Here is a 25,078-nt window from a genome sequence, read left to right on the forward strand (position 1 = left end):
AATGAGCTGAACCAGAATGAGGGACCTGAACATCCCCTGAACATTAGGAGCACAGACCTTCAAAATACACATTCCACATCCAAACCTGGATCTGAACTCTGCAGCCCCATCCCTGTCCGTGGCTTCTGTAGACAATTAGTAGGTGCTTCAGTTATTCATGTTTAACAAGAGGACAGTATGACATGCTGCTGATCAGTTGATCCTGGAGTCAGGAAGAATGTAGATAGATCCTAGGCTGGATGGATGAAGAGATCAGATTCAGAGCAGACACTTTAGTGTTCCAGATCCTAACAAGAGTTCGTATATCATTAAATCCTGGCCAAAGGAGCCAGGCTCTTACTGATTCCAAATATTCTAAACTATTAACCTTTCCCATTACAGGGTGACCCGGGACCTGCCGGCCTTCCAGGAAAAGATGGCCCTCCTGGCTTAAGAGGCTTCCCTGGTGAAAGAGGTCTCCCTGGCCCAGTTGTAAGTAAAAGCTCCTCTTGTCCTTCCCACTGGAGTGATGCAATAGATAGTGTTATGTGATGCAATATACAGTACATCATATTTTCCAATGAATGATGCTGTTTCTTCTCTCTTTTTGGTTGCAGGGAGCTCTTGGGCTGAAAGGCAGTGAAGGTCCCCCTGGTCCACCAGGCCCAGCCGTAAGTATTGACTCTTTGTCATTTATCGGCACTACCTAACACATTACAGGCCTAATAAGTAACTAATGAGGCCTAATCGCTGTTCACAAGCAGTTACCCATTTTCCCTTTTGGTATTAACTAATCAATATTTGGGTATCCCTTTATTTTATGAGACACATGTATGATAACTTAGTCACTGCCCTATAACTCTGTTGACCATACATGGTGTGCTGAGGGGATGAGATGGCTCAGGGCATTGGCAACATGGAGACTGAGCCTTTAGTTCTTCTTTGAGTGCTTGCTCACGTCCATTTCATATTAGGTGCATGTGCTCGCCACATGCACCGGTGCCGGAAGTTTTTCTGTCAGCAATATCCGTAGGGGAGCAGCTCTGGCACCCTCTGGAGTGGCGCCTACATGGCGCGGTAGAAGGGGCACCGCTTGCTCTTCCCACTCTCAGTTCCTTTTTGCCCCAGTGATGGTTCACAGAATGTTCGCTGCTCTTACTAGCGTTGCTTTGGCTTCGTTCGTACGAACTAGAGTTCTTGTAAAGTTAGTGTACATAGTTAGTAGTTGAGTTAGTTAGCCCTTAACAGTAGTTAGAGTTTAGTTAGTTCTGTCGGGGACTTAACCTGGGAATAGTGCATGCCCCAGTCCCCAGGCTTTAAGCCCTGCAATCGCTGCAAACAGCCCATGCCCATGAGCGATCCACATAGTAGCTATCTCAGGTGCCTGGGTGAATGGCACATAAGTGAATCTGCAAGTCCTTTAAACCTAGGACCAAGAAAGAGTGCGAGATCAGACTCAAAGCGCTCCTGATGGAGTCCGGCCCCGGAGCAGAGGTCCAACTCGGCACACAGCACCCCAGCATTGGTGCGTGGTGCCCCGCCGGCAACAAGCTGGCACCGATCCCAATCCACACCCCCAGCAAGAAGTCAAAGAAGGCCGGTAGGGGACAGTCCCCTACTCCCTGCAAGGGGAAGGACAGGGCTGGGGGCAAGCTAAGACCTGCACCGGTCGGCTCATCTCCCCCATCAGGAAGTCAGGCCTCAGCTCATGTCAAGCGATGCAGCCCAACCCCATTCCTTGCCTGGAAGCTTGGACACAGAGGCGGGCCTTCTCAGTGTTGCCAGTGTAGACTAGCCCTTAGTCACCAGCTTGAAGCCCACCCAGGTTTTTGCCCATTGAAAGCTGTCCCAGCTGAGATTCCCTGTTCAGAGCAGCCCTTCCAGAAGAGAATATTCATCATTAAACCCTTATTGCTCTGCTATATTAGCAGTAAAATGGCTTGTGCTCTTGTTCCAAGCTCTGATAATGTTTACCCATTAACTGAGCTCCAGTGCCATCCAGAGAAGAACCCAGCCATTCCAGTGATGTTAACTAAAATTAAAATACGTAGGATCCCTTGGATTTATAGTGCAGGATCATTGCATGGCAGTTGCACCATCACACTCGCTCTTTTACCCCCTGAGTTTTGCACTTAATACATTTTCTACATCCTAATTTTTCTCCCTCTGTTATTTTTAATACATGTGATGCCTAATGACTGTTTCTGTTCTCCTCCCCTGCCAACAGGGTTCTCCTGGTGAGAGAGGTCCGGCTGGGTCAGCTGGCCCAATTGGTTTACCAGGAAGACCCGGACCCCAAGGACCTCCAGGACCTGCTGGTGAAAAGGGTGCCCCAGTAAGTATGGTATCCAAGTTCGAATGGGTGAAATATGCCTCATTGTGTGTGTGTGTGTGTGTGTCTGTCTGTCTGTCTCTCTCTCTCTCTCTGTGCCCATGCGCCCCTGTGAAAACTCCATGGCAGGCACAGTTTGGACAAATTCTCTGATTCTCTGTTTTTCACGTCTTCTATGAGCCACTTATCCCCTCTACTAAAACCCCAGGCACATTTAGCTTTCCTGAAGGCAGCAAACATGTTTCAATCTGTAGCAGTTGTAGAGTCTGTAGCACTTATAGAAAAGAAAATCAAACCAACCTATTCAACTGCTTCCCAATTCTGTACCAAGGAGGGATTTCTCTAAGGTTGTATTCTAGGAGAGTTAGTAGGTGCTAACTGGTTCTTTTGCTATTTTCTCAAAACTAGTGCAAGCAGGAGGGTAGGCCTGTGTATAGTAAATCCTGGATGACTCAGTGCTAGGTGAAAGTCAAGTTGTTTTCTTCTGTCCACAGCCTTGCCAGCTTTTCAAATCAAAATCCTGCTGCGTGGGTGTTGGCAGATTTTGCCATTGTAAGCCCAGGCACTGGAACTGCCACTGTCTGTGCTGTGCGTAAAAATAAACAAGTGAGGCAAGCACAGGCAGAAGAGAAAGGCAGACGCATTCCCCTCAGAGCAAGTTGCTTTAGGGAACCATCTTTAATGATTGTTTTCATTCAACTGGAGATGTAGGGCTCTGTTGAATTTGATGGGAGTTTTGTCATTGACGTCTAGGAGAACAAAGCTATGCAAGCAGTGACTGCTTTTGAAAATCTCACCTGTACTGTAGTACTTGTGGCACCTTAGAGACTAACAAATTTATTTGAGCATAAGCTTTCATGAGCTACAGGTCGCCATCCTCAACTGCCTTATGGTGCCCTGAGAGCCAGAGCCTGCATACTGGTGTGCTGCCCAGAATGTATCTCCATATGGGGGCTGAGGGTTTGGACACCTGCAGCAGTGAGCTGATGGTGCTTGGTGCTAACACTTCACCAAGCTAAACCGTGCTTGAACAACTGTCTGCTACTTCCATATAGCATGTTCACCACAAAACTATGCTAAAGCTAGTCCAGAAGAACCAACTGGGATTATCATGTTCATCGTTGAAAGGACAATGCCTCCTTGCACCATAGGGGCTACTAAAATCCATTTCTGGAAGGAATAACTATCCTCTTCCAGATATCCCGGCAATAGTTCGTCCACTGTCCCCGCCTGAAAAGCTTAGTCCATATGTATGTGAAGTGGGATCCCAAATCCAGTTGGGGTCTTTGGGTGCTGCTACATTATAAATATATGAAATCATAGTAATGGTGGGTTGTTTAAAACAGTCCACTTTGATGTCAAATGTTGAGTTGTGAGTCAAAAATTGCACTTTTTCTATGGAGTGAGGAGGGAGGAATGCTCAGGAATAGCTATTTGCTTAGATCCTACACTACAGCACTGGGCCTCAGTATAAGAGTCTACCTGATAGATGGGTGGGAAAGTAAATACATAGATAGAGACCTGAAGTGGACTTGGGCTGTGCTCCTGCAATATGTTACTTTGTGCATCCACAGGCCTGAGAAAACCAGCAGCTCTTTCATTCTGTAGGAATATGTCGTATCATTCCATCTGAGAACTGGATAGTGTGTAGTTCATTATTTAAAAGCGCAGAAGAAGGCTATTTGCCTATTTCATGCCACGCCTAAGCTGCTGTGAGGATGTATATCACTGACTGTTTGCTTTTGAATCATGGTCATCACAGTCAGCCTCACATCCAGGGAAATGGCCAAATGCTAGCCTCAAAGATTTCAGACAGAAGTAGGACATTTGTGTTGATTTATTTGTGTTATTCAAGGTGATATTTTTCCCACTGATTCCTGCATTTGATGGTTTATTGAAAGCTTTAGCAGCTAGACCTGCTGCAAGAATTTCCTCTTGAAATAGCTTTCTGAACATCTATGCTGCAAAGTATATGTATAACGTGTTATTGGAGAGATGAATATGCAATTTATCTGGCATCTAATCATTTACAGCGGGATTCAGACACAATTAAATTTTGTGCTAGGGACGTGGAGAACATCAGCTCTTCAGCTCATATAAACAAAAGTGAATTCAATTGATGACTCCCTCTGAAGGATACAAAAAAGTAAATATTTAAGCAAGAAGCCAGCAGTGGTTGCCTTATTCACTTAAAGTATTTTTCAGTAGTTCATAAAACACAGGCGAGAATAGGTCAATGGCTCTGGTACTGAAGAAAGAAGGAACTCTGTCTATTCCATATGTAGAACTAGCATTTACTCTTCATTAATTAGAGTGGGAGTTGGTATCAATAAGATTTGGTTCTTGGAAATGACAAATGGTTGAAGAAGTTTTGTTCATCACTCAGAGAAAGAGACGGGATAGAAAAGATAAAATGTTAAGATACCATTAAAGTAGCAAAACCTTTGTATTCACAGTCAGATACGCTTTTTCCTTTCTTTATCTTTTGAGATGGAAATTATGGCTTGCTTATGACCATGCGCCTTATCAACCTATAAAATGTCTATTATATACATGCAAACACAAGGAAAGGTTGCTGGCTGATGAAAAGCAGTGAAGTGGATGGGATTTTATGCTTGAATCAGAGGATGGAAGAGAGCATTGTTTAACATGCCTGTTCACGGTACCTCCAGGGTGAGAAAGGCCCGCAAGGCCCAGCCGGTCGTGATGGTATTCAGGGCCCCGTTGGACTCCCAGGCCCAGCAGGCCCCGTTGGCCCCCCGGGAGAAGACGGGGATAAGGTAAGAAAAATCTCCTCTTAAGTACAGTTTGACCCCAAGAAGCACCCATGCAAAATAGCCCCTTCCCATTTGGCAGACCTGTTGCTTCCATGTATTCGGACTCAGATCTCTTCCATTTAGTGATATAATTACATTTTTACTGCTTTTTCCGTCGTGCTCACCCTGCAGAGTCAGTATAGCTGAGACAGCATTGGCTGGATTCTATTCCTCATCCACAAAACTATGTACTAAGTTCCAGTCAGTTACCTCCTGTCAGCCTGTTCTACTTGGCTTTGCTCCAGTTTGCTATCTTCTCCAAAATTAATTACATTTCCCCAACACCTACAATAAGCTCCTTTGGACAGCAGGATATTCAGAGATGGTTAGCACGGAAATATGCCTCTCGCTTTCTCTTTCTCCACCAACAAGTTTAGCATAATAAAATGTTTGTTATCTATCAGCAGGTGAGAAAAGATTTCAAAAGTTTCAAAAAACTGATTGCACCCTGGGGGCCTGATCCTGCCTCCCTCCCATAACTCCCCTGAGAAGTTCTCCAGGATCAGGCCGCAGTCATGCTAGAATGTAGGGGGAAATGTCATCTGACTATGTAGATACACAAGTAGTTACTGAGCTCTGGACAGATCTGTACACATTTGTGTCCAACAGGGTGAGATTGGAGAACCAGGCCAGAAAGGAAGCAAGGGTGACAAAGGAGAACAGGTAAGCTGGAACTTTGTTATAAAAAAAGATGAGCCTTTTTGTATTTCGCAGTCCTTTCTGTCCTTCACGTGTCCTAGACAATGTCTTTGGCAGCAGCTAGTCTGATGGGACCTCTGCAAGATGGGGATTTTCCATTATTTGATGGAAATATAAAACTAAGTATTTAATTATAATTTCCTCTGGTATTTACCATTTTTTTACACATATTATAATGTGAAAAGGAAAAAGTAAAGGTTAAAAGGTAGAGTGTATAAAACTGTAATTTTACCCAAATTAATGTATGGAACAGAGACTTGGCCAGCTACAAGAAAGGAAATCAGTGAGCTCTCCACCATGGAAATGAAGATGTTGAGGTGGTCAGATGATTGGACACTCCATGACAGGAAATGTAATGAGGTTGTAATGGGCCTAAAGTTGAGGGAGGCTAGGCTACGTTGCTATGGGCAATGTCCAGAAGAGATCTAAGAGCTTGCAATGATTGGGGATGAAAGATGACAACGAGGGAGATGAGGGCTCAGTACATGGACAGGATATCAGTGAACCCCAGAGAGACCTATCTGCATGACAGCCTGGCAAACGATCACGTGTTATGGAAGAAGGCTATAAAAGTCACCAACCCCAAATCAGGGAGTGGCAAGAAAGAAGAAGACTGGAATGTAAAAAGAAAAATACAATGGAGAGTCTTCCAGTGGAATACATTTAAATGGGCCTCATATAATGCCCCCTTATTTTAACATTGCAGAAACAGCCCCATCATTACTACAGCAGGAGTAGCCCCTATAGTTGAAGTTGAATATTCATTAGGACCCCTCTTTTCAGTTGCTCATAGCATTCCAAGACTTTCCCCTATCAGTTAAAATTTCCAGGAGTGGAAAAGATGCTGCACATGAGTAGTTAAGCTTGTAAAAAAAATTAGATGGCATTATTTTACATTATTGAAGAAATATCATATGATCATAGAGTTAAAACCATATTATAGCACATATATGCTGAGGGGCAGAGGTAAGACGCTGAGAGCAACCTTAGCTTTGGCATTTACTGTCCCTTGAGCATTTACCTCTGCTACCTTAATTTTCTATTCATACAGTTTTCTGAGGTAGTGTTATAACTATTGGCCACGTATTATATTACACAGTAATATATAACTTTGTTCCTCGCTTTCCAGAAAGATTTCTGTCCCCTAATTATTTTGCACTATATAGTAAAAGTTCTGTTAGGGTGTGATTCTGTTCACACTCATCCTAGATTGCAGTGGTGTGATTCCATAGATATCAAACTAATTGACACTGGTGCATGTGAGAGCCCAATTAGGTCCTTTCACTTTTATTTGTTTTCAACACTTCAGAATTTTGGTGAGTTGATTCTTAGATTGTGCACATTTGTGTGCTCCATACCTGACGATTACTGGAGTTTTTTAGTCTGTATTGCTAACTGTACCATTGAACATCTTTTTTCTAAACAGGGTCCACCGGGTCCTACTGGACCACAAGGTCCACTTGGTCAACCAGGTCCAGCTGTGAGTATTATTACTATTATTAATAACTACCGTAATTATTGACCCAGCTTGCTCCCATTGAGAAAAGTGGGAGCTTTGCCATTGAGTACAATGGAAGATGGGGATGAGGGCCCAGATATAATATGTATTTATAATTAAACAATGCTAATCTCTTTCCCTCTAGGGAGCTGATGGGGAGCCAGGTCCAAGAGGACAACAAGGCCTCTTTGGTCAGAAAGGTGATGAAGGTCCAAGAGGTTTCCCTGGTCCCCCAGGCCCAGTGGGCTTGCAGGTAATTTCCAATTACATGTGATATTTGGGGTTATAAGTCCCTATGTTGCTCTTGTGATGTAACCCACTAAAAATATCCCATATAATCATATTTCCATAGGGTTTGCCTGGACCACCTGGTGAGAAGGGAGAAACGGGTGATGTTGGACAAATGGTAAGTGAGATCCAATTCCTCAGCAGTTTCATAATTAATATGAGCATCTGCTACCAAAGTTTTATTGTGTCACCAATTACTTATGCATCTCCTTTCTTGTAGGGCCCACCAGGTCCCCCTGGGCCCAGGGGTCCATCCGGACCACCAGGAGCGGATGGTCCACAGGGTCCTCCGGGTGGAATAGGAAATCCTGGAGCTGTAGGAGAAAAGGTAAAGCATGCTGAGCCGGGCCTGATTCTACTTCCATTGAAATCAGTGGGAGCCTTGCCATGGACATCAATAGAAACATCCAATGAAGTGAGCTGTAGCTCACGAAAGCTTATGCTCAAATAAATTTGTTAGTCTCTAAGGGGCCACAAGTCCTCCTTTTCTTTTTGCGGATACAGACTAACACGGTTGCTACTCTGAAACAGGCCTGCAACTTGAGCTGTGGTACTCATGTTGCACATGGGCCTTGTTAACTAGGAAGTTCTCCATTAAGCTACCAGCAACTGTTTAAAATGGAGAGGGGATGTAGAAAGCTCTGTCCATTGGTAATGAATATAGACCAGGTGTTCCAAACTTCTTCTTCAAATCCAGCCCAGCTCGGTAGTGACTGAAAGTTTTACCATCTAAGGACTGTCCTGATTACAAAACAAATATTGATGGGGGTCTCTCTAGTTCCTATTGGACAGGTGTCCAAGAACTGCCATCACAATGGGACTTAATTAACACTTTTGCTGATGGTCTCATTAGAGAATCCAAGGATGTAATTGTCATGGAGATTGAAGTGTCCTTTCAGATAACACCATGCAGTTAGGGTTAAGAAATATTATGACAGGGCGAAAATGCAGTCAATGATGGGTCCATACAGGCCTGCTAGGAATATTAATTCTAAAGAACATTTTAACAAGAGCTGGTTGGAAATTTTTGAGCAATAACCCCACAAATGACTAGTTCCCCAGAATTTCCAGGAATTTACTTTCCCATTTACTGACCAGCTCTGTTTTTCTCACTGCTGGACATGGGTGCATGCTTTGAGTTGAAGAGGAACTTTCTACACACCCCATCATGGTGTGCTATCAGTAGCAATCTGTGACCTTGTGATTTTCCCCCTTGCCCCAATCTATAGGGTGAACCTGGTGAATCTGGTGAGCCTGGTCTTCCTGGAGAGGTTGGTCCCCCGGTAAGTGGTACATTTATATGTATAGCTTGATTTTAACTGAAATTGAATAGGATTAGTGCTTTAGAGAGCAGTTGCAAGGCAGGGTAAACAATATGACGATCCCTCTCATTATGGTGAGTTTGGCCTCACATGTGTGAATTGCCTTGAAAGCTCAGCAGATCTCCTTTGTTTACCAAAGCATGGCATTTTTGTTTTACAATGGACTTCTCAGGCAAGTGGTCAGACTTAGCAGAAATATTAAGAGAATCAGGATCGTGCATCTGAATGTAGAAGGTTTCCTGTCTCTCTGGAGCCTTTCTGAAACATGTATAAAGGCTAGTGGACAATGGAATTCATTCTCCCCCCAGTGCTCCCTGAAAGTCTAAGGTTTTTAAGGCCTGTCTTTCCCCAGGCTTTGCCTTGAGGGGTTGGAGATTCAGGTTTCTGTAGAGTGCTGTGTGGAATAATGGTCATTGATGGGTAAGGATGCAGAGACTGAACTCATCCTCCATTTTGGAAGGAAGGATTGCGAATGGCAGGGGGCAGAACAGACTGTGACTGGTTGCAGCTTACAGCAGGTTGGCCTTAACATGCTATGGTATGTTTAACCAAAAAGAACAGTTGTGAAATAAAAGTTCTCCAGGCCTTAATAAGAACAACACAGGGACCATCTAATTATTCAGAACAGGAGGTATTTATAATAAATAATGTCCAGGTGTTCTGGGAGTTGTAATTGAACATATAAAACAAATAAGTAAATACCAGCTTTTCTCTACCTAATGGAAAATCCTGTTTTCCCTACAGGGTCCAAAAGGAGAAAGAGGTGAAAAGGGAGAAGCAGGCCCCTCCGGTGCTGCTGGTCCTCCTGGCCCTAAAGGTCCACCAGGTGATGATGGACCTAAAGGTAGCCCTGTAAGTAGCCCATCGTATAGGAAGAGTGTTAAACGGAGAGTTCCTTTTTGAAAACTGTGTTCCAAAGATGCTCAGGAAAGTTGAGATGGCTTAACAGTCAAGTGAACCATACTTCTAGTGGTGCCCAATTTCAAACCAATTCCATTGGGATTTTAAGGATAAATAGTCCTAGTTTATAGTATATTCAGGTAACACCAGAATGATCAGTCCTTTTCTCACAGATGACCACCTCGAGCTCTATGTCCTGCTCACTTCTCATGTAAAATCCTATCGTAAGGTCTAAGTGGAGCATAGGCTTTCTGCACAAGAGCACACTTTGCAAAACAGTATACGTGCGATTTAAAAGGCGATGTAAGTTTTGTTTAGTAAATGACTGTATTTCCTCATTTGGGATTTGCACCTCTAGGGCCAGATCCTCAGCTGATGTAAATCATCCTAGCTCTATTGACATCAGTAGAGCGAACCAGTTTACACCAGCTGAGAATGGCATGGTGTTTTTCTTGCCTCTTGCTTTGATGCTCACTGGCTGAAGAACTATAGTATGTGATAAGCAAGGATGGCATGGAATACTAGAGGAGGTGGTGGAGTTATTAACATGTCTTAACGGATGGGTCTTAGGCTTTTACCAATAACGTGAGATTCCAATTGTCTGAACATCATTCCAGAAGTCATTTAACGTATTCTCTAGGCATTGTACTGGGAAGTATGGCAGCATGTTTGAGCCATTAAATGCTTTGTGATGCTCCCTGTGTGAAAGATGCTCTACAGAATGGGCCAGATCCTCAGCTGGCGTAAATACAGGTTGCACTATTGGCTTCAGTAGAACACTGTTGATTTACAGCAGCTGAGGAGCTGGTCCAATGGAATTAAATTCTAGTGATATTTATGTTTTTAAACAGCCTGGCAGTTCAGTTTTATCACTTTCTATCTTCACATTCTAAGCTGCTGCTAGAGGCCTGTCCCAAACTTCCAGGTATCACCCCACCCCCGCCTTTCCTGAGACTCCCCCAACTTCATTCATATCTGGATCCAAACTTCAATGATGACCCTTAATTAATCTAAACAAAACCTCCAGATCCAAACAGTCTCAAAGTTTGGAAAAGTTTTTATGACTTGCCCCATGTTTATAATGGGCTAACCCGAACATTGTTTATTAACACCCCTGAACTTTTCAAAAGTTTGGATCCCAATCTGAACTTCACAGCTCATCTCCATGTATGATGGCATGATCCAAAACTCAGGATCCTTTCAGCTTTGGGGATCTGGACATGTCAGAGCTGTGAGGCTCAAGACTTTGCTGTGTATAGTAGCTAGATGCTTTAGAGTTCTCCGGAAACTGTCCCGCAGCTGACCTTGGGATATCTTTCTCCTTCCTTTTGCAGGGTCCAGTTGGTTTTCCTGGTGATCCTGGTCCCCCTGGAGAACCTGGCCCAGCTGTAAGTGCCAATCATTCAGAAATGATCTCAGTGAGGCAGTCAGAATGAACTGCTTTCACACTAGACTAGAGAAGTTCTTAGTACTATATATAAAATTAATTTTTCTCCTCCTAGGGTCAAGATGGTCCCACCGGTGACAAAGGTGATGATGGTGAACCTGGTCAGACTGTAAGTACATTCTGGCATACAAGGTCTGTTAGGTATTAGGAGTATTGTATTCACATTCTGCTGCTCCTTGTTCCTAGGTCTAACTTTCGCCCAAATCACTAGAAATGTAGGAACGTAGGGAGAGATTTCCAAAGGGACAAATGGTAGTTACGCACCCAACTCCCATTGACTTCTACTGGGAGCTAAGTACCTGACTTCCATTTGTGCTGTGAAAATCCCGCCGTCTCTTCTAAGTCTAGCTGTCCAGTATTTTACTGGACCCCAGCAGTGGACTCTGTAGCTTGAGTATATTATGTGTTTCCTTTTATTCATTTTAAGATGCCTATTATATTTCAAGTCACCCTTTTGTTCTTGCATCATAAAATGGGGTAAAATGAGATACCAGCTTTCTGATTAGCAGTCAGACCTCATATTGTCTGCCTCTCCTTAATTCTTAATTGTAATGCAAGCTAGAATTGCTCAAGTCGCATGTAAGACAACTGGTCTGTTTCTTTTACTTGTCATGTTACAATTATGAGCTTTCTTCTTCTACTTTTAACCTAGGGATCTCCTGGCCCAACTGGAGAACCAGGCCCATCAGGTCCCCCAGGGAAGAGGGTAAGTTAATTTGTTAGAATGTTGTTTCATGTACATTTTAATGAGATTTCTGAAATTAGTATCATCATAATGCTTTAATTCTAACAGGCCTTATCCAATCAGTTCATTTAGTAGAGTTCTTAAAGTTCTGATCAAATGGTAAATATCTGCTTTGCATGGCAACACTTGTCATTTCAATATCAACCGTGCAATATTTTCATATTGATGCATAGAAATATGGGGCCAGAGCCTCCACTGGTGCAAATGCACAAAAGTCAATGGAGCTGTGCCTTTTAATACCAGCTGGAGTTCTGGCCCATGTGCAAAATGGTCAGTAAAAATAATATACACTGAAAACATTGATCTGCATTTGCCTGTCTGTTTATGGTCTGATCCTGCAAACACCAACAGGCAAAAAGTTCACTGCTCTTGGAGTCCACAAGACAGTGGAATTTGGCACCAGCTCTCCCAAAGATGTGTGCATGTGCATCCCGTGTGTATACACGTGTGAGCACCCCCCCAAAAACTGAATCAGTAACACAGAATAATTTATTTTCTGAAACTAAGAACAAAATGTGAGAAAATTCACATACTGAAATGCAATAGTTTGTTGGCAGTGTTTAAAGATGGTTAGAGGTCAGTCCAAAGCCGATGGAAGTTAATGGAAAGGTGCCGATTGAATTCTATGGGCTTTAGATCTGGTTATTGGTATCCAAAATAAAATGAGATAAAACATTTGGCTCTCCCATCCTATTTCAGGATTTCTCTGCCAAATGTTCATCTGAGGGTTAATTTATTAGGGTGTTAATTTTGAAGGCCATTGGCAGATAGCCAACTTGATGTTATTTTCCTCCTTGTTTACAGTATCTCTGTAAATACCACCACAGCCATTCCAGACGAGCTGTGGTCTAAGATGCTAATGCTCTGTTTCATGTTCTCACTAGGGTCCTCCTGGTCCAGCAGGTCCTGAAGGAAGACAAGGAGAGAAAGGAGCCAAGGTAAGGGATGAACATATATTGATAAAATCAGGATCTTCAGCTGTGCCCTCTGCAACCCTTTGTATGCAACACCTCATAAAATCTTGTGTGGGAATAACAGAATGTCATTTCACTTTGTATTTCAACAAACCATAAAACCTGGAATTTGGAGCTATCAACTTCAAAAGAAGACTTATCTTCTAAGTGTTTGTTTTGCCATTTAACAAATTCCACTGGATATTTATGGAACTGTAAAGGGAATATGTTTGGAATATGTTTTTGGTATCGAAAGTGGCATTTACTGTTTTGCAAAAAGAAAAGGAGTACTTGTGGCACCTTAGAGACTAACACATTTATTTGAGAATAAGCTTTCGTGAGCTACAGCTCACTTCATCGGATGCATCCACAAGTACTCCTTTTCTTTTTGCGAATACAGACTAACACGGCTGCTACTCTGATTTACTGATTTGTAAATAGTACTGTGTATACAGGACTATATAATGTCATAAAGCAAACATGATATTCGCAAACAGTGATTATCTCAATAACAATGTTGAGCCAAAATTAGAATAGTGTTGTAAATGATATTGTAAGTTACATTATTACTATTATTAGTTATGATGTACATTGTGATGGCACTCAGGAGCTCTAGTTGCACGCTATTGCGTTAGGTGCTGTACAAACACAGAACAAAAAGATGGTAGGCTTACAGTCTAAGCAATACTACTGCAAGTTGGTCAGTGAACAGGTGGAAATGGAAAAAAGTACTACAACTCCAGGATTTGGCTTTCAGTGGGTGCACTAAAGAGCAGGAAGCAGTGTGGCAGGAAGAGCAGATCATTGGAAGGTATAAAAGTAGGGAGGGAGTTGCATGCATCACACTAGGTCTGATCAACTGTAATTAGACTATTTAAAGAACAATTTGGTGCTCAATTGAAAACTGAATCACTTTGTCGCCTGCCACCAGGGTGAATCTGGCCTGGAAGGACCTCCTGGAAAGACAGGTCCTGTTGGTCCCCAGGGAGCTCCAGGGAAACCTGGTCCCGATGGCCTTCGAGGAATTCCTGGCCCAGTGGTGAGTATTTAAAAACTGACGATAGCCCCAGCAAGCTTTAGAACAGGAGTAATGACCAGGCCTTACAATAAAGCATCTCTCTTAGAGGCCACAGAAGCGAACAGTCTCCAGACTTGAATGCCTGATGTCTGGTGGGTAGGTGATTTTAGTAGTGGGGCCATGGCTCTAGAATTCACTCCCCCAGCCCCCAGTGGTGCAATAGAGGCCAAGTCTGCTGACTTTTAAAGCATGATGGTATATCTGTTCTATTCCATGGCTTTTGGCTGAGTTTTGGGGTGGGAAGGATGGGGCGGGTTGGTATTTATTTTACTTATGGTGTGGACAAGGAAGTCAAGGGAAACGGTGTTTGTTTGGTTTTCATTTTTTATTAAAGGTTGAAGAAGCTCTAGGGTAAAATTTTCCAAAGTGCCTACGTCCCATTTTCAAAAGAGACTTAGGCACTCGGGAGCCAAAGTCCTATTAACTTCAGTTTCTTTGGTGCACTCAGGCAAAACTCTCATTGCCACTTAGGAGTAAAGGAGGACTTCAAGATTGGGCCTTGTGTTTTGCTTTTTTGTTTATTTATTTTAATTTCAGAAGACTTGATCCAAAGCTCCTTAAAGTTGCTAGAAAGACTCCTAACTTCAGTGGCCTTTGCATCAGGCCCAGACCATGTGTGTGCTCCTGGAGCGTTTCTCATTGGGTGTTAAAATTAACATGAATTAAGATTAAAATATATAAATGTAATAATGGTTATAGAATGAATCATTTTTTCTAGAGATGGGCCCAACCCACAGAGTTCACATATGGAGGGGTAAAGTTTGGGGTGCCCAGATCTAGAATTTCACCACTGGACAACCTCTACTATAAATGCCTAATCTGAGTGGATTGCATTGTTTTACAGGGTGAACAAGGGCTCCCCGGTTCTCCAGGCCCCGATGGTCCTCCAGGCCCACTGGTATGTCTTTATAATCCCAGTTGTTTGGTTATTTATATACAGAATCTTGCATTCGGTGTGTATTATTTTTATCTGAGTTTCCTCTTCCTTTATTTTTTTTAAGGGTCCACCTGGTTTACCTGGTCTTAAGGGAGATTCAGGTCCTAAAGGTGAAAAGGTGAGACTGCTACATAAAACATGTTCAAATACTTTTATTTTCAAATTCATTGATTCCCCCGCCCCCACAACTCTAAGGACAGTACATAGCAGATGTCTATAGTGATGCTATGGTGATGACATATATATTATAACAGATTCTATAGCTTTCGGGGTGAAATCCACCCCCGTGAAGTAAGATGCACAAGGTCTCGGCAGTGCTTAAGTCAAGTATAAACACTATTTTATAGTGTTTTATAGTGGAGCAGGTACAGAGAAGGGTTACTAGGATGATCCGAGGAATGGAAAACTTGTCTTATGAAAGGAGACTTAAGGAGCTTGGCTTGTTTAGCCTAACTAAAAGAAGGTTGAGGGGAGATATGATTGCTCTCTATAAATATATCAGAGGGATAAATACAGGAGAGGGAGAGGAATTATTTCAGCTCAGCACCAATGTGGACACAAGAAAAAATGGGTATAAACTGGCCACCAGGAAGTTTAGACTTGAAATCAGACGAAGGTTTTTAACCATCAGAAGAGTGAAGTTTTGGAATAGCCTTCCAAGGGAAGCAGTGGGGGCAAAAGATCTATCTGGTTTTAAGATTCTACTTGATAAGTTTATGGAAGAGATGGTATGATGGGATAATGGGATTTTGGTAAGTAATTGATCTTTAAATATTCAGGGTAAATAGGACTAATCCCCTGAGGTGGGATATTAGATGGATGGGATCTGAGTTACCCAGGAAAGAATTTTCTGTAGTATGTGGCTGGTGAATCTTGCCCATATGCTCAGGGTTTAGCTGATTGCCATATTTGGGGTCGGGAAGGAATTTTCCTCCAGGGCAGATTGGAGAGGCCCTGGAGGTTTTTCGCCTTCCTCTGTAGCATGGGGCATGGTTGACTTGAGGGAGGCTTCTCTGCTCCTTGAAATCTTTAAACCATGATTTAAGGACTTCAATAGCTCAGACATGGGTGAGGTTTTTCATAGGAGTGGGTGGGTGAGATTCTGTGGCCTGCGCTGTGCAGGAGGTCGGACTAGATGATCAGAATGGTCCCTTCTGACCTTAGTATCTATGAATCTATTTTGAAGTCTTAAATGAGACTGAAGTGGTGCATAGGCCTTGTGCAGTCTCTCTGCATGGGAATGAATTTATCCCTCTATGCATAGTACACAGTAAGATTCCACATCGGTCCAGAATTCACTGTTTTCACCACAGGACGTGCTAAAACAGAAAGAGGGACTGTTGAGGATATCATAACATCAGGATATAATAGTGTCAGGCAGTTCTTTAGAGCAGGCCTCGAGCATACAAGACGTGTCTGTCATGACAACTACCTCAGTTATGAATCTTCGGGGTATATATGTTGAGTATCAGATGGGTTCATTGACTAGGAAGACCTGTAACTGAGTCAGGAATAAATTTCTCCCCATAGTTCAGTGTGTAGCATAAGGGTGGGCAAACCTTTTGGCCCGAGGGCCACATCAGGGTGCGAAACTGTATGGAGGGCTGGGTAGGGAAGGCTGTGCCCCCGCCCCCACCCCCTATTAGCCCCCTCCCACTTTCCGCCCCCTGACTGTCCCCCTCAGAACCGCCGACCCATCAACCTCCCCTGCTCCTTGTCCCCTGAATGTGCCCTCCTGGGACCCCCCTCCCCAAACTGCTCCACCCCCCTGGGATCCCACCTCCTATCCAACCCCCCCTGCTCCCTGTCCCCTGAGTGCCCCGACTTATCCACACCCTTGCCCCATGACAGGCCCCCTGAGACTCCCACGCCCTATGCAACCCCCCCTGTTCCCTGACCGCCCCAGAACCTCTGCCCTATCCAACCGCCCACTGCTCCCTGTCCCCTGACTGCCCCCCGGGATCCCCTACCCAACTCCCCATTTCCATGCCATCTCTTTTCCATGCTGCTCAGAGCAGCAGAAGCTCACACCCCATTGCGGGGAAGGGGCCAGCAGCGAGCCTCCTGGGCTAGGAGCTCAGGGGCCAGGCAGGACGGTCCCGCAGCCCAGATGAGGCCCGCGGGCGGTAGTTTGCCCACCTCTGGTGTAGCATTACACGTTGGAATCCATTGCTAATGTGTTATACCTTCCTGGGAGTTACCTGGCATTGATACATTACACAGGAAACTAAAGTGATCCATTCTGTTATGCTTTTGTCCCTATGCAATCTCTAGTTATCAATGCTGTGTAGCACACCCAGTTAGCAAGAGGCAAAGAGGCAGTAATTTGGTAGACATGCTTGCTTGAGGTAATGGTTCTGAACCTTATTTGTAGAAATTAACATAACATATGCCAATGTATGAAAAGAACAGACTCCAGAGTACATCAGTGCCACTTCAGTTATTATATTTACAGCATTTCTTTAGCAAAAAACTAGTTTTTTTCATTACACTCGGAGTTGTGGGCATTTTTGGCTGCTTTTCATGCTCAGCTACAAACACTTTCCTTGTGCCTGCCCATCCCCAGATTCCCAAAAGGTACAAACGCTTTCCTTCCACTTGTTTAGTTTCTTTCTTTTATAGATGGGTCTTCTGGAGGAGTTTCTGGTGCTCAACACCTTCCAGAGTATGACACAGCTGATCTTAATTAACCTCTGCTATTTATTTTCTCTAGGGTCATCCAGGTTTAATTGGCCTCATTGGGCCCCCTGGTGAGCAGGGAGAAAAGGGTGACAGAGGTCTCCCAGGACCCCAAGGTTCGTCCGGACCTAAAGGAGAGCAGGTAGGTGTTTTTAGGGGCACTTTGGAGACATTTGTGAGACTTTCATTAAATGTGCCTGGGAAGCGATGCTGAGCCTTCATATGGGCTTAAAGGATTAAAACCTTGTTAATTTCATCAGGTGGCTTTTTAATAGTGGAGTTGGCCTTCTCTGGTCAGAGGCATCATCTCAGCATGACACACGGTACTTTTGCTCACTTTTTAATGACATTTCCTATACAAATATACTATATGGTACCTATAGAAGCTACAGATGGACACCAGCTAGAAGTTATTCAGCTTAAAGGAATTCAATTTAAGGGAAGTTCTGCTCCAGATCCAAAACTGGTTTTGGTCTTAGTGATTTGGGCCTATCCTTCTAAAGAGACGCTGAATCCCTGTGTTCTGAAAGGTCAGGGAAGTGGGCAACTGGGGCCTATCTCTAATGGAAAAAAGTGAGACCTGGAAATGAAGTGGCTCTTTTAAAGAGTCAGGCCCTGGGACAGTACACTGATCTCTATGTGTAGACCCTCACACCTGCATGGATAAGTCTGCAGGATGGGGGCTTTATTCCATACTTAGTCATCAGTCACTAAGCACCCAAATTTGAAATCTGAGCTCATGGTACGTAGATGATGACCAACATGAATACATTGAAATAAACTTTGTTTTGCCTTTACTTTTTAGGGTATCACTGGTCCTTCTGGTCCAATTGGACCTCCAGGTCCACCAGGATTACCGGTATGTAGCTGAAATCAAAAAGCCATTTGGTCAAACAGCAAAAGCACAGAACTGCAAGTCAAACAATCTGGGGTCTACTTCTGGCTCTGTCACTGATGCAATGTGTGACCTTTGACAAGTCACGTAAACGCTTTGTACCTCAGCTTCCATGAAATATGGATAATCGTGTGATACACACCTCCCCGGGATATTGTGCAGCTAAGTTCATCAATATTTGTGTAGCACTTTGAAGTGCTTTGTTATTATTAATAATACATTTCTGATGTTCACTAATAGACACTTTGAAGTGCTTTGTTATTATTAATAATACATTTCTGATGTTCACTAATAGGCACTTTGAAGTGCTTTGTTATTATTAATAATACATTTCTGATGTTCACTAATAGGCAAGTAAAGTCAAACTCTTCAAATGTCCGCAGAAAATGAAAACAGGCACAAACGTGGCTGAAGTGAATTCATTGAAAAATTCAAATGACTATGAAATGATTTCACATTTTTTGCCCAGTGTTAATGATATATTTTTCTCTTTCCTCTGTTCAGGGTCCCCCTGGTCCAAAGGGTGCTAAAGGGTCATCAGTAAGTATAGACAATACAAAATTAAAAGGCTGAGGAATTTTTATTAGGTGCATAACCTACTGTCACCATTACAAATCAGTAGAGTCAAGGCAATTTGCTAAAGATTATATTCGCAAATAAGTCCTTTCAGGCTGTTTAAAATGAAAAATTATAATTGGAAATGTTTCTTTTAAGCACATTGTACTTTCTGCCACATCACTGTTGAGAAGATCAGAAATATGAAAAGAGTAGAAAGTAAGAAGAAAACCTATTGCTGTAAAGATGGAGACCTTAAAAATGGGCAGTGAGAGAGGGAGGGAAAAGTGGTAGGTATGACACAGCGTGAAGAAATGGGTGGAATACACCCAGTTAAGTTAGTTTAATGTCACCAGTTCCTCCTCTGTGAAGTTAGAACTATAGCTGGCTGAAAAATGTCAGTTACTTTTAATGGGGAAATTTAAAAAAAATGTGTTTCTCAGTATGTTCTATACACAAAATTCAGTTATTCATTACACAAACAAAAACCTAAAATTTCTGTTTCCGTTTCTGAAAACCTTTTTGGTTTAAAATGTTCATGTTTTGGGGGGTGGGAAAAAGCAAAAAAAAAAAAAAGCCATACATAAATCCTAACCAAAATCTGGACATTTTGCCAAAAACTTTTACTGAAAAAGTTTCTCAGCTTCTGTTTTTTCAGCAAAATATCATAAAATTTCTGCCAAAATATTCATCTTGGTTAAAATGCTATTTTTCATCCAAAAAAAAATATTTTGACAAGCCCTAGTTAGAACCATGTGTGGTTGGCATAGCTGGAGGCTGAGGAAGAGCCCCTCCTTCAGAAAGGAATTTAAAGAAAGAATGACATGCATGAACAGCTGGTATTTACTGAGTGAGCCACTCACACTTGCTTCTGTTTTTTGCACTCAGGGCCCAACGGGTCCAAAGGGTGAATCTGGCCATCCAGGCCCACCAGGACCTCCTGTAAGTATAACCCATTGTGGTGAAGTGTATGGTGAAGTGAGAGCTAGAATTAGTGTGCAACATACCCCTGGGAACCCCAGGAGTTCTTGATAAAGTGGCAGAATGCAGTGAGTCCATACCAAGGAGATAGGTGCCTTAGAAATACCAGAGAGGGAGGTGAGGCAAGAAGGCTGAACAAAAAAAAGGAGAGAGGTGTGCATGGAAAGGTTCAACCCGCAGGCTGAAGGTGAAGCATCTTTCTTGAAAGACTTTCCAACTAGGATGGATATTTTTAGCACCAAAAGACTTTCCCAGCCGTCTGCACACCTTGTCCAGACTCTCTCCTACTACACAGGTTGAATGCCTGAGCCCTGTAAAATTCACTGGTGACTGAGGACTTTCATTAGTTCCATATGGACCTTTGAGACCTCCTGTGTGTGCGTGTCCTGTGGCGGTGAATCTTCCTGTCACTAGTGCAGCATGTTCGTTCCTGTGGCTGTCTCTTCTGTTCCTTTCACGTTTCCCCCAAGAAGCTAATGTTGCAAGTTCTTTCCTCATACCAAGGGTCCTCCCGGGGAAGTAATCCAGCCCCTGCCTATCCAGTCCTCCAAGAGAACAAGGCGTAACATTGATGCAAGCCAACTGGTTGATGAGGGAAACACCGACAACTACATGGATTATGCGGATGGTATGGAGGAGATCTTCGGCTCCTTGAACTCTTTGAAACTGGAAATTGAGCAAATGAAGCATCCTTTGGGCACTCAGCATAACCCAGCTCGTACCTGCAAGGACTTGCAGCTGTGCCACCCTGACTTCCCAGATGGTAGGTTCTTGGGGCTGTGAATTGGGAGTGTGGTGGGGGGCAGAAAGATCTCCCAGTAGAGTTCATAAATCTGCAGAACCCTGTTAGTACAACTTAGTGCTGGTAGGAAAATAGGATTTTTATTTTCCTGCAAACATGAGGTGAGGGGTAGGGGCTTGTCACAAGAGCCCCTCACCCTGTTGCACCCTGGAAGGTGTAGTTAGGATGGAGAGCCTAGCTCATAGAGGAGAATGGGAACAAAAAACACTCAAACAGCAACTCCCACGAGGCAACACAGTTCCATTTTGAATCAAAATACTTAAGTTTTTGGCCGAAAGTCAAAAATGGGGGGGTGTTTTAGGCATTCCATTTTTTTCAATGAAACACTGAAAATTTCCACAGGAAGTAGACACACTTTTCGTGAAAAATTTAGTTTTGTCAAAACCCCAGTTTTTCCACTGAAATACAGTTTTGACGGAAAATATCCAACCGGTTCTACTATAAGACCAACATGTCAAGCATGAAGTACTGTATAGATATAGACTGGGGGCCAGATTGTGGGTCTGGCCACTGGAGCCTTGTCTATACTATGGCTACCACCTGTTCCAACAGCCACTAATAGGTGTTGGAATTAATGAAGCATTTATTTGGAAATTTTTCAGGTGCGTAAAAGGCTGCAGTAGGATCACCGTAGTAGTGTTCCAGTTTTGAATTTGTAATGATGACACTGTTTCACATACTGCACTTTGCATGTTGACTGTGGAGCCTTGTTATATCCAGGTCTCTATTACTATATAAGGAGAAACATGTGTTGGCTGTCCACATACATGTAATATAATCTTATCCCTGGGATGGAAATGGTTGGGTTTGATCCTGAGGAAGTTGTGGAAGTTCTGATACATTCTTAACTTCATATAGGCTAATCACTTTTCCTCAACTTCCAGGTGAATACTGGGTTGATCCTAATCAAGGATGTTCAAGGGACTCTTTCAAAGTTTACTGTAACTTCACAGCTGGTGGAGAGACCTGTATCTTCCCTGATAAGAAATCTGAAGGAGTAAGTTCCCACAAACAGTATAGATTTTTTCTGAAGCTGGTAATGGAGTGTTTTCTATTGTTCATATTCATAGCTAGTCACCTTGATCAGATAACCTCAACAATGGAAAGTAAAAATTAAAGATCCAATGCATTTTGTTAATGTCAAACTCAAGACTGGTTTTGGAATATGTTTACTGAGCGCATTTCACTGAATAAGTAAGCACTTTTTACACTGTTTTAGGGCAAGGTTTTGATGGTCTCTGAAGCATGATGAATGCTGATACCTTACTTTTTTTTGCATTGCTTTACAAAGACAAACTTCTCCATCATCGACTCTACAGTAGTTCACCATGAGATTTATTTAATCTACTCTTTTTATCCTCAGTTCAGCAGTTGCGCTACTCTGATGGTTTTGTCCCTCAGCACTGCTGGTTCCTCTTCTACTTTGACCGAATCTTCTGACATAGTGGAGAAATGTTGTTCTGCTGTAATTTCTCCTGTTATTCATGTTGGGTACTTGGGTGTTCCAGACTACCACACCTAGGATCAGGACAGTTCATGGCATTCAGCTGGTGCACAGATGGGGTGTGAATCAGTTTAGTTAATGGGCAATGATATGCTCTCCCATCCTCATAATTCCAGGGATCCCTCCGGTAGTAACTCAGCTAGTCATATCTAGTTGACCATGACAAGTTCTCTAAGTGTCTTTCAGTTGCAGTAAGGTACTCCTCCCTGCCCCATATCCATCTGCTTTATATTATGGGGCTGATCATCAGGTGTAAAGACCTACTCTTAAATTTAGTTTCTCCACTAGGTAAATGTGATCTCTTCCAAGGTGGCTGCCAAGGATCCACTCAGTACCATCAAGAAGGTCTTCACATGCTGGGTTAGGGTATAGACGAGAGAGATTCATCACTCCTGTGCACCCCAATATAAGCTGTTCACTTGCTGAGATAATTCAACCCCTAGAAATATACATCAGCATGGAACAAGCGATGTGCAGTGCAGAATTTCCCAGGGGTTCTTTTGGGGATTGTTTAAACAGAAGATGCATTTCTTCTTTTTGGTGTTAGACCACCGTTGTTCTTCTCCAGTCATTGATTAGTAAACTATCAAAATCTGAGTATGATTTTGTAGTTTTAAAAATTCTTACAGTGTTGACTTTGCAAGTAGATAATGTTATTGCAGTATTCCCAGTGGGACTGATTCTTCTAACACATACAATGGCATAAGTGAGAGAAGAATCCAGTCTATCTACCTCATTAACATTAATTACTTGCATAGGTATTTGTGGCTATTTTGTTATGGGCCGCTGCATGGCCTGAAAAATGTATCCTGTCTCAGTGCATCCACAGCATGGCAAAAATGCACTGTTTCATGTTATGGTTCTCCTCCTGTGAAGGAGAGAATAATCCCACAGCACCTACATCTAGTTCAGTCATTGTTCTTGGAGAAAGTGAAAGCAACAATGAGGAAGCTGGTGGAATAATGAGGGAATATTAACTAAACTCTATCCCTGCCTCCTCCCCCATTAACCACACCCCTTGTTCTGACTGAAAAGAGAATATTCAAATTCACAGCTGTAAAGGGTCCTCCAAGAAGGATGGTTTGGAAACTCATCTCCTTATCAAGGTCACAATCTGGATCATTACAGACTGTTCAGTTGGGACTCCACCATGTATTCTGGTTCATTACCTGCCAAGGACTACACATTCCATTTACAGTATGTTACTGGTGCTCAAACACACAAAGCAGATGCTGGTGTTTTATTAATTCGCCTAGCCTAGCCTAGCCTCTCCTGGCCCCAGCACATCTGGATTTGACATTGGTCTGACATCAGCCTTCTCCATTCTCAGTGTTGCTTTTCCATCCTTGCCCCCCACCAATCCCCATGTAGATAAATGGATCATATTCCACTAATACTTTTTTCTCTCTCTTTGTTTTTTTTTTGCCATTCGCCCGCAAAATGTGCTGCCAATTTTCCATCAGCAGATATCTAGAGGTTACAGATCATTAACCTCGTAGCAAAGAAAGGTGGTACCAAGGCAGTTTATACCTGTGTCGGTGGTGGAATGTCCTAACCCCAATGTCAAGCAATGAACGTTCTAATTTAGAAGCTGTCAGGGCCCTAGGGCTCAGCGGACTGTTTTTATTACCAGTGTATAAAGTTTAAGAAACTATGTGTTAAAGTTGGACAGTTTCAGTGCGACAGACAGACCCAGGATGTGCAACTGAATGTAACCTTTTCTTTCTTTCTTTGTTTCTCTCTCTCTCTTCCACTTTCCCGCCCACAATTTAGGCTAGAATTACTTCTTGGCCAAAGGAAACCCCGGGCTCCTGGTTCAGTGAATTCAAGCGCGGTAAACTGGTAAGAGGCACCCTACCACTTTCTGTTGGTCTTTAACCCGTCTCATATTTTACAGAGCAAAATGGCTCGTTGGCCCAAAGAGCAGCCTTCCACCTGGTATAGTCAGTACAAGCGGGGTTCCTTGGTAAGTGGCTAACCTTGGCCCTACAGTCTGAATCTGAGCACGTCAGCCACGTCCGCTTTGGTTATGGCCAAACTGTTTGCACTCTGCATGTTGGACTAATAACCATCATAGGACACCTTTAAAAAAAATTAAGGTGGAACGCTGACTAAAATAAATTGGAGGCACATTTATATGACCCTCTTTGGGGAAGGTGCTTAACACTAGGCATTCGCTTGAGTACCTTGCTGGATCAGGGTCTCTGACGGGAGTTGATAGCTTCTTTAGTACAATAGCCGAATCTAGCAGCTGGAACTGGCCACTGTTCTGAATCACAACCCAGTCATCACTGTGCTACCAAAGCCTACTAACTATAGCCTAGATCAACACTTACATACTGCAGTGATCGGATCTATATGAATACTAGATTTGGCCAGAAATTTTTTTTTTTTACAAGGAAGTTTTCCAGTGGAAAAATGGGAAGTTTTTCCCTCAAAAATGTCTGTGAATTATTTTCTGTATTTCAGCCAACTCTAAGGGCACATGTGGCATATAATAGAGTAATAAGCCAACCCACTGGAGTTATATCCTTCAGTTTCATGTCCCGATATTGTTGCTGTGTCCAGGGCATCATGAGTCTGTCTTCAGTACACTTTCCTAGCAGAAGTATCCCACTTCCCACACCACCTCCATTAGTCTTGGAGAAATGGAGTAAAGCCACTGAAG

The 25,078-nt window shown here is 43.0% G+C and overlaps 1 protein-coding gene across 2 annotated transcripts in view; it reads left to right on the forward strand.

The window, feature by feature from the left end:
* COL5A1 (collagen type V alpha 1 chain) overlaps positions 1-25,078 on the forward strand; it is a 241,279-nt gene that overhangs the window by 201,380 nt on the left and 14,821 nt on the right. The window contains exons 40-64 of one of the 2 annotated variants that reach the window (XM_038374435.2): positions 382-471; positions 597-650; positions 2,207-2,314; positions 4,984-5,091; positions 5,737-5,790; positions 7,253-7,306; positions 7,470-7,577; positions 7,677-7,730; positions 7,833-7,940; positions 8,842-8,895; positions 9,679-9,786; positions 11,169-11,222; positions 11,337-11,390; positions 11,934-11,987; positions 12,911-12,964; positions 13,911-14,018; positions 14,902-14,955; positions 15,059-15,112; positions 17,708-17,815; positions 18,479-18,532; positions 19,073-19,108; positions 20,012-20,065; positions 20,609-20,867; positions 21,791-21,903; positions 24,308-24,376. In XM_038374435.2, the coding sequence (XP_038230363.1) occupies positions 382-471; positions 597-650; positions 2,207-2,314; positions 4,984-5,091; positions 5,737-5,790; positions 7,253-7,306; positions 7,470-7,577; positions 7,677-7,730; positions 7,833-7,940; positions 8,842-8,895; positions 9,679-9,786; positions 11,169-11,222; positions 11,337-11,390; positions 11,934-11,987; positions 12,911-12,964; positions 13,911-14,018; positions 14,902-14,955; positions 15,059-15,112; positions 17,708-17,815; positions 18,479-18,532; positions 19,073-19,108; positions 20,012-20,065; positions 20,609-20,867; positions 21,791-21,903; positions 24,308-24,376 (2,025 nt within the window). Of the gene's footprint in view, positions 1-381; positions 472-596; positions 651-2,206; positions 2,315-4,983; positions 5,092-5,736; positions 5,791-7,252; positions 7,307-7,469; positions 7,578-7,676; positions 7,731-7,832; positions 7,941-8,841; positions 8,896-9,678; positions 9,787-11,168; positions 11,223-11,336; positions 11,391-11,933; positions 11,988-12,910; positions 12,965-13,910; positions 14,019-14,901; positions 14,956-15,058; positions 15,113-17,707; positions 17,816-18,478; positions 18,533-19,072; positions 19,109-20,011; positions 20,066-20,608; positions 20,868-21,790; positions 21,904-24,183; positions 24,253-24,307; positions 24,377-25,078 lie in introns of both variants that reach the window. The other variant, XM_038374433.2, reaches the window with a different exon arrangement.

This window comes from Dermochelys coriacea, chromosome 16 (genome assembly GCF_009764565.3).
Source record: "Dermochelys coriacea isolate rDerCor1 chromosome 16, rDerCor1.pri.v4, whole genome shotgun sequence".
NCBI classification, from domain to species: Eukaryota; Metazoa; Chordata; order Testudines; family Dermochelyidae; genus Dermochelys; species Dermochelys coriacea.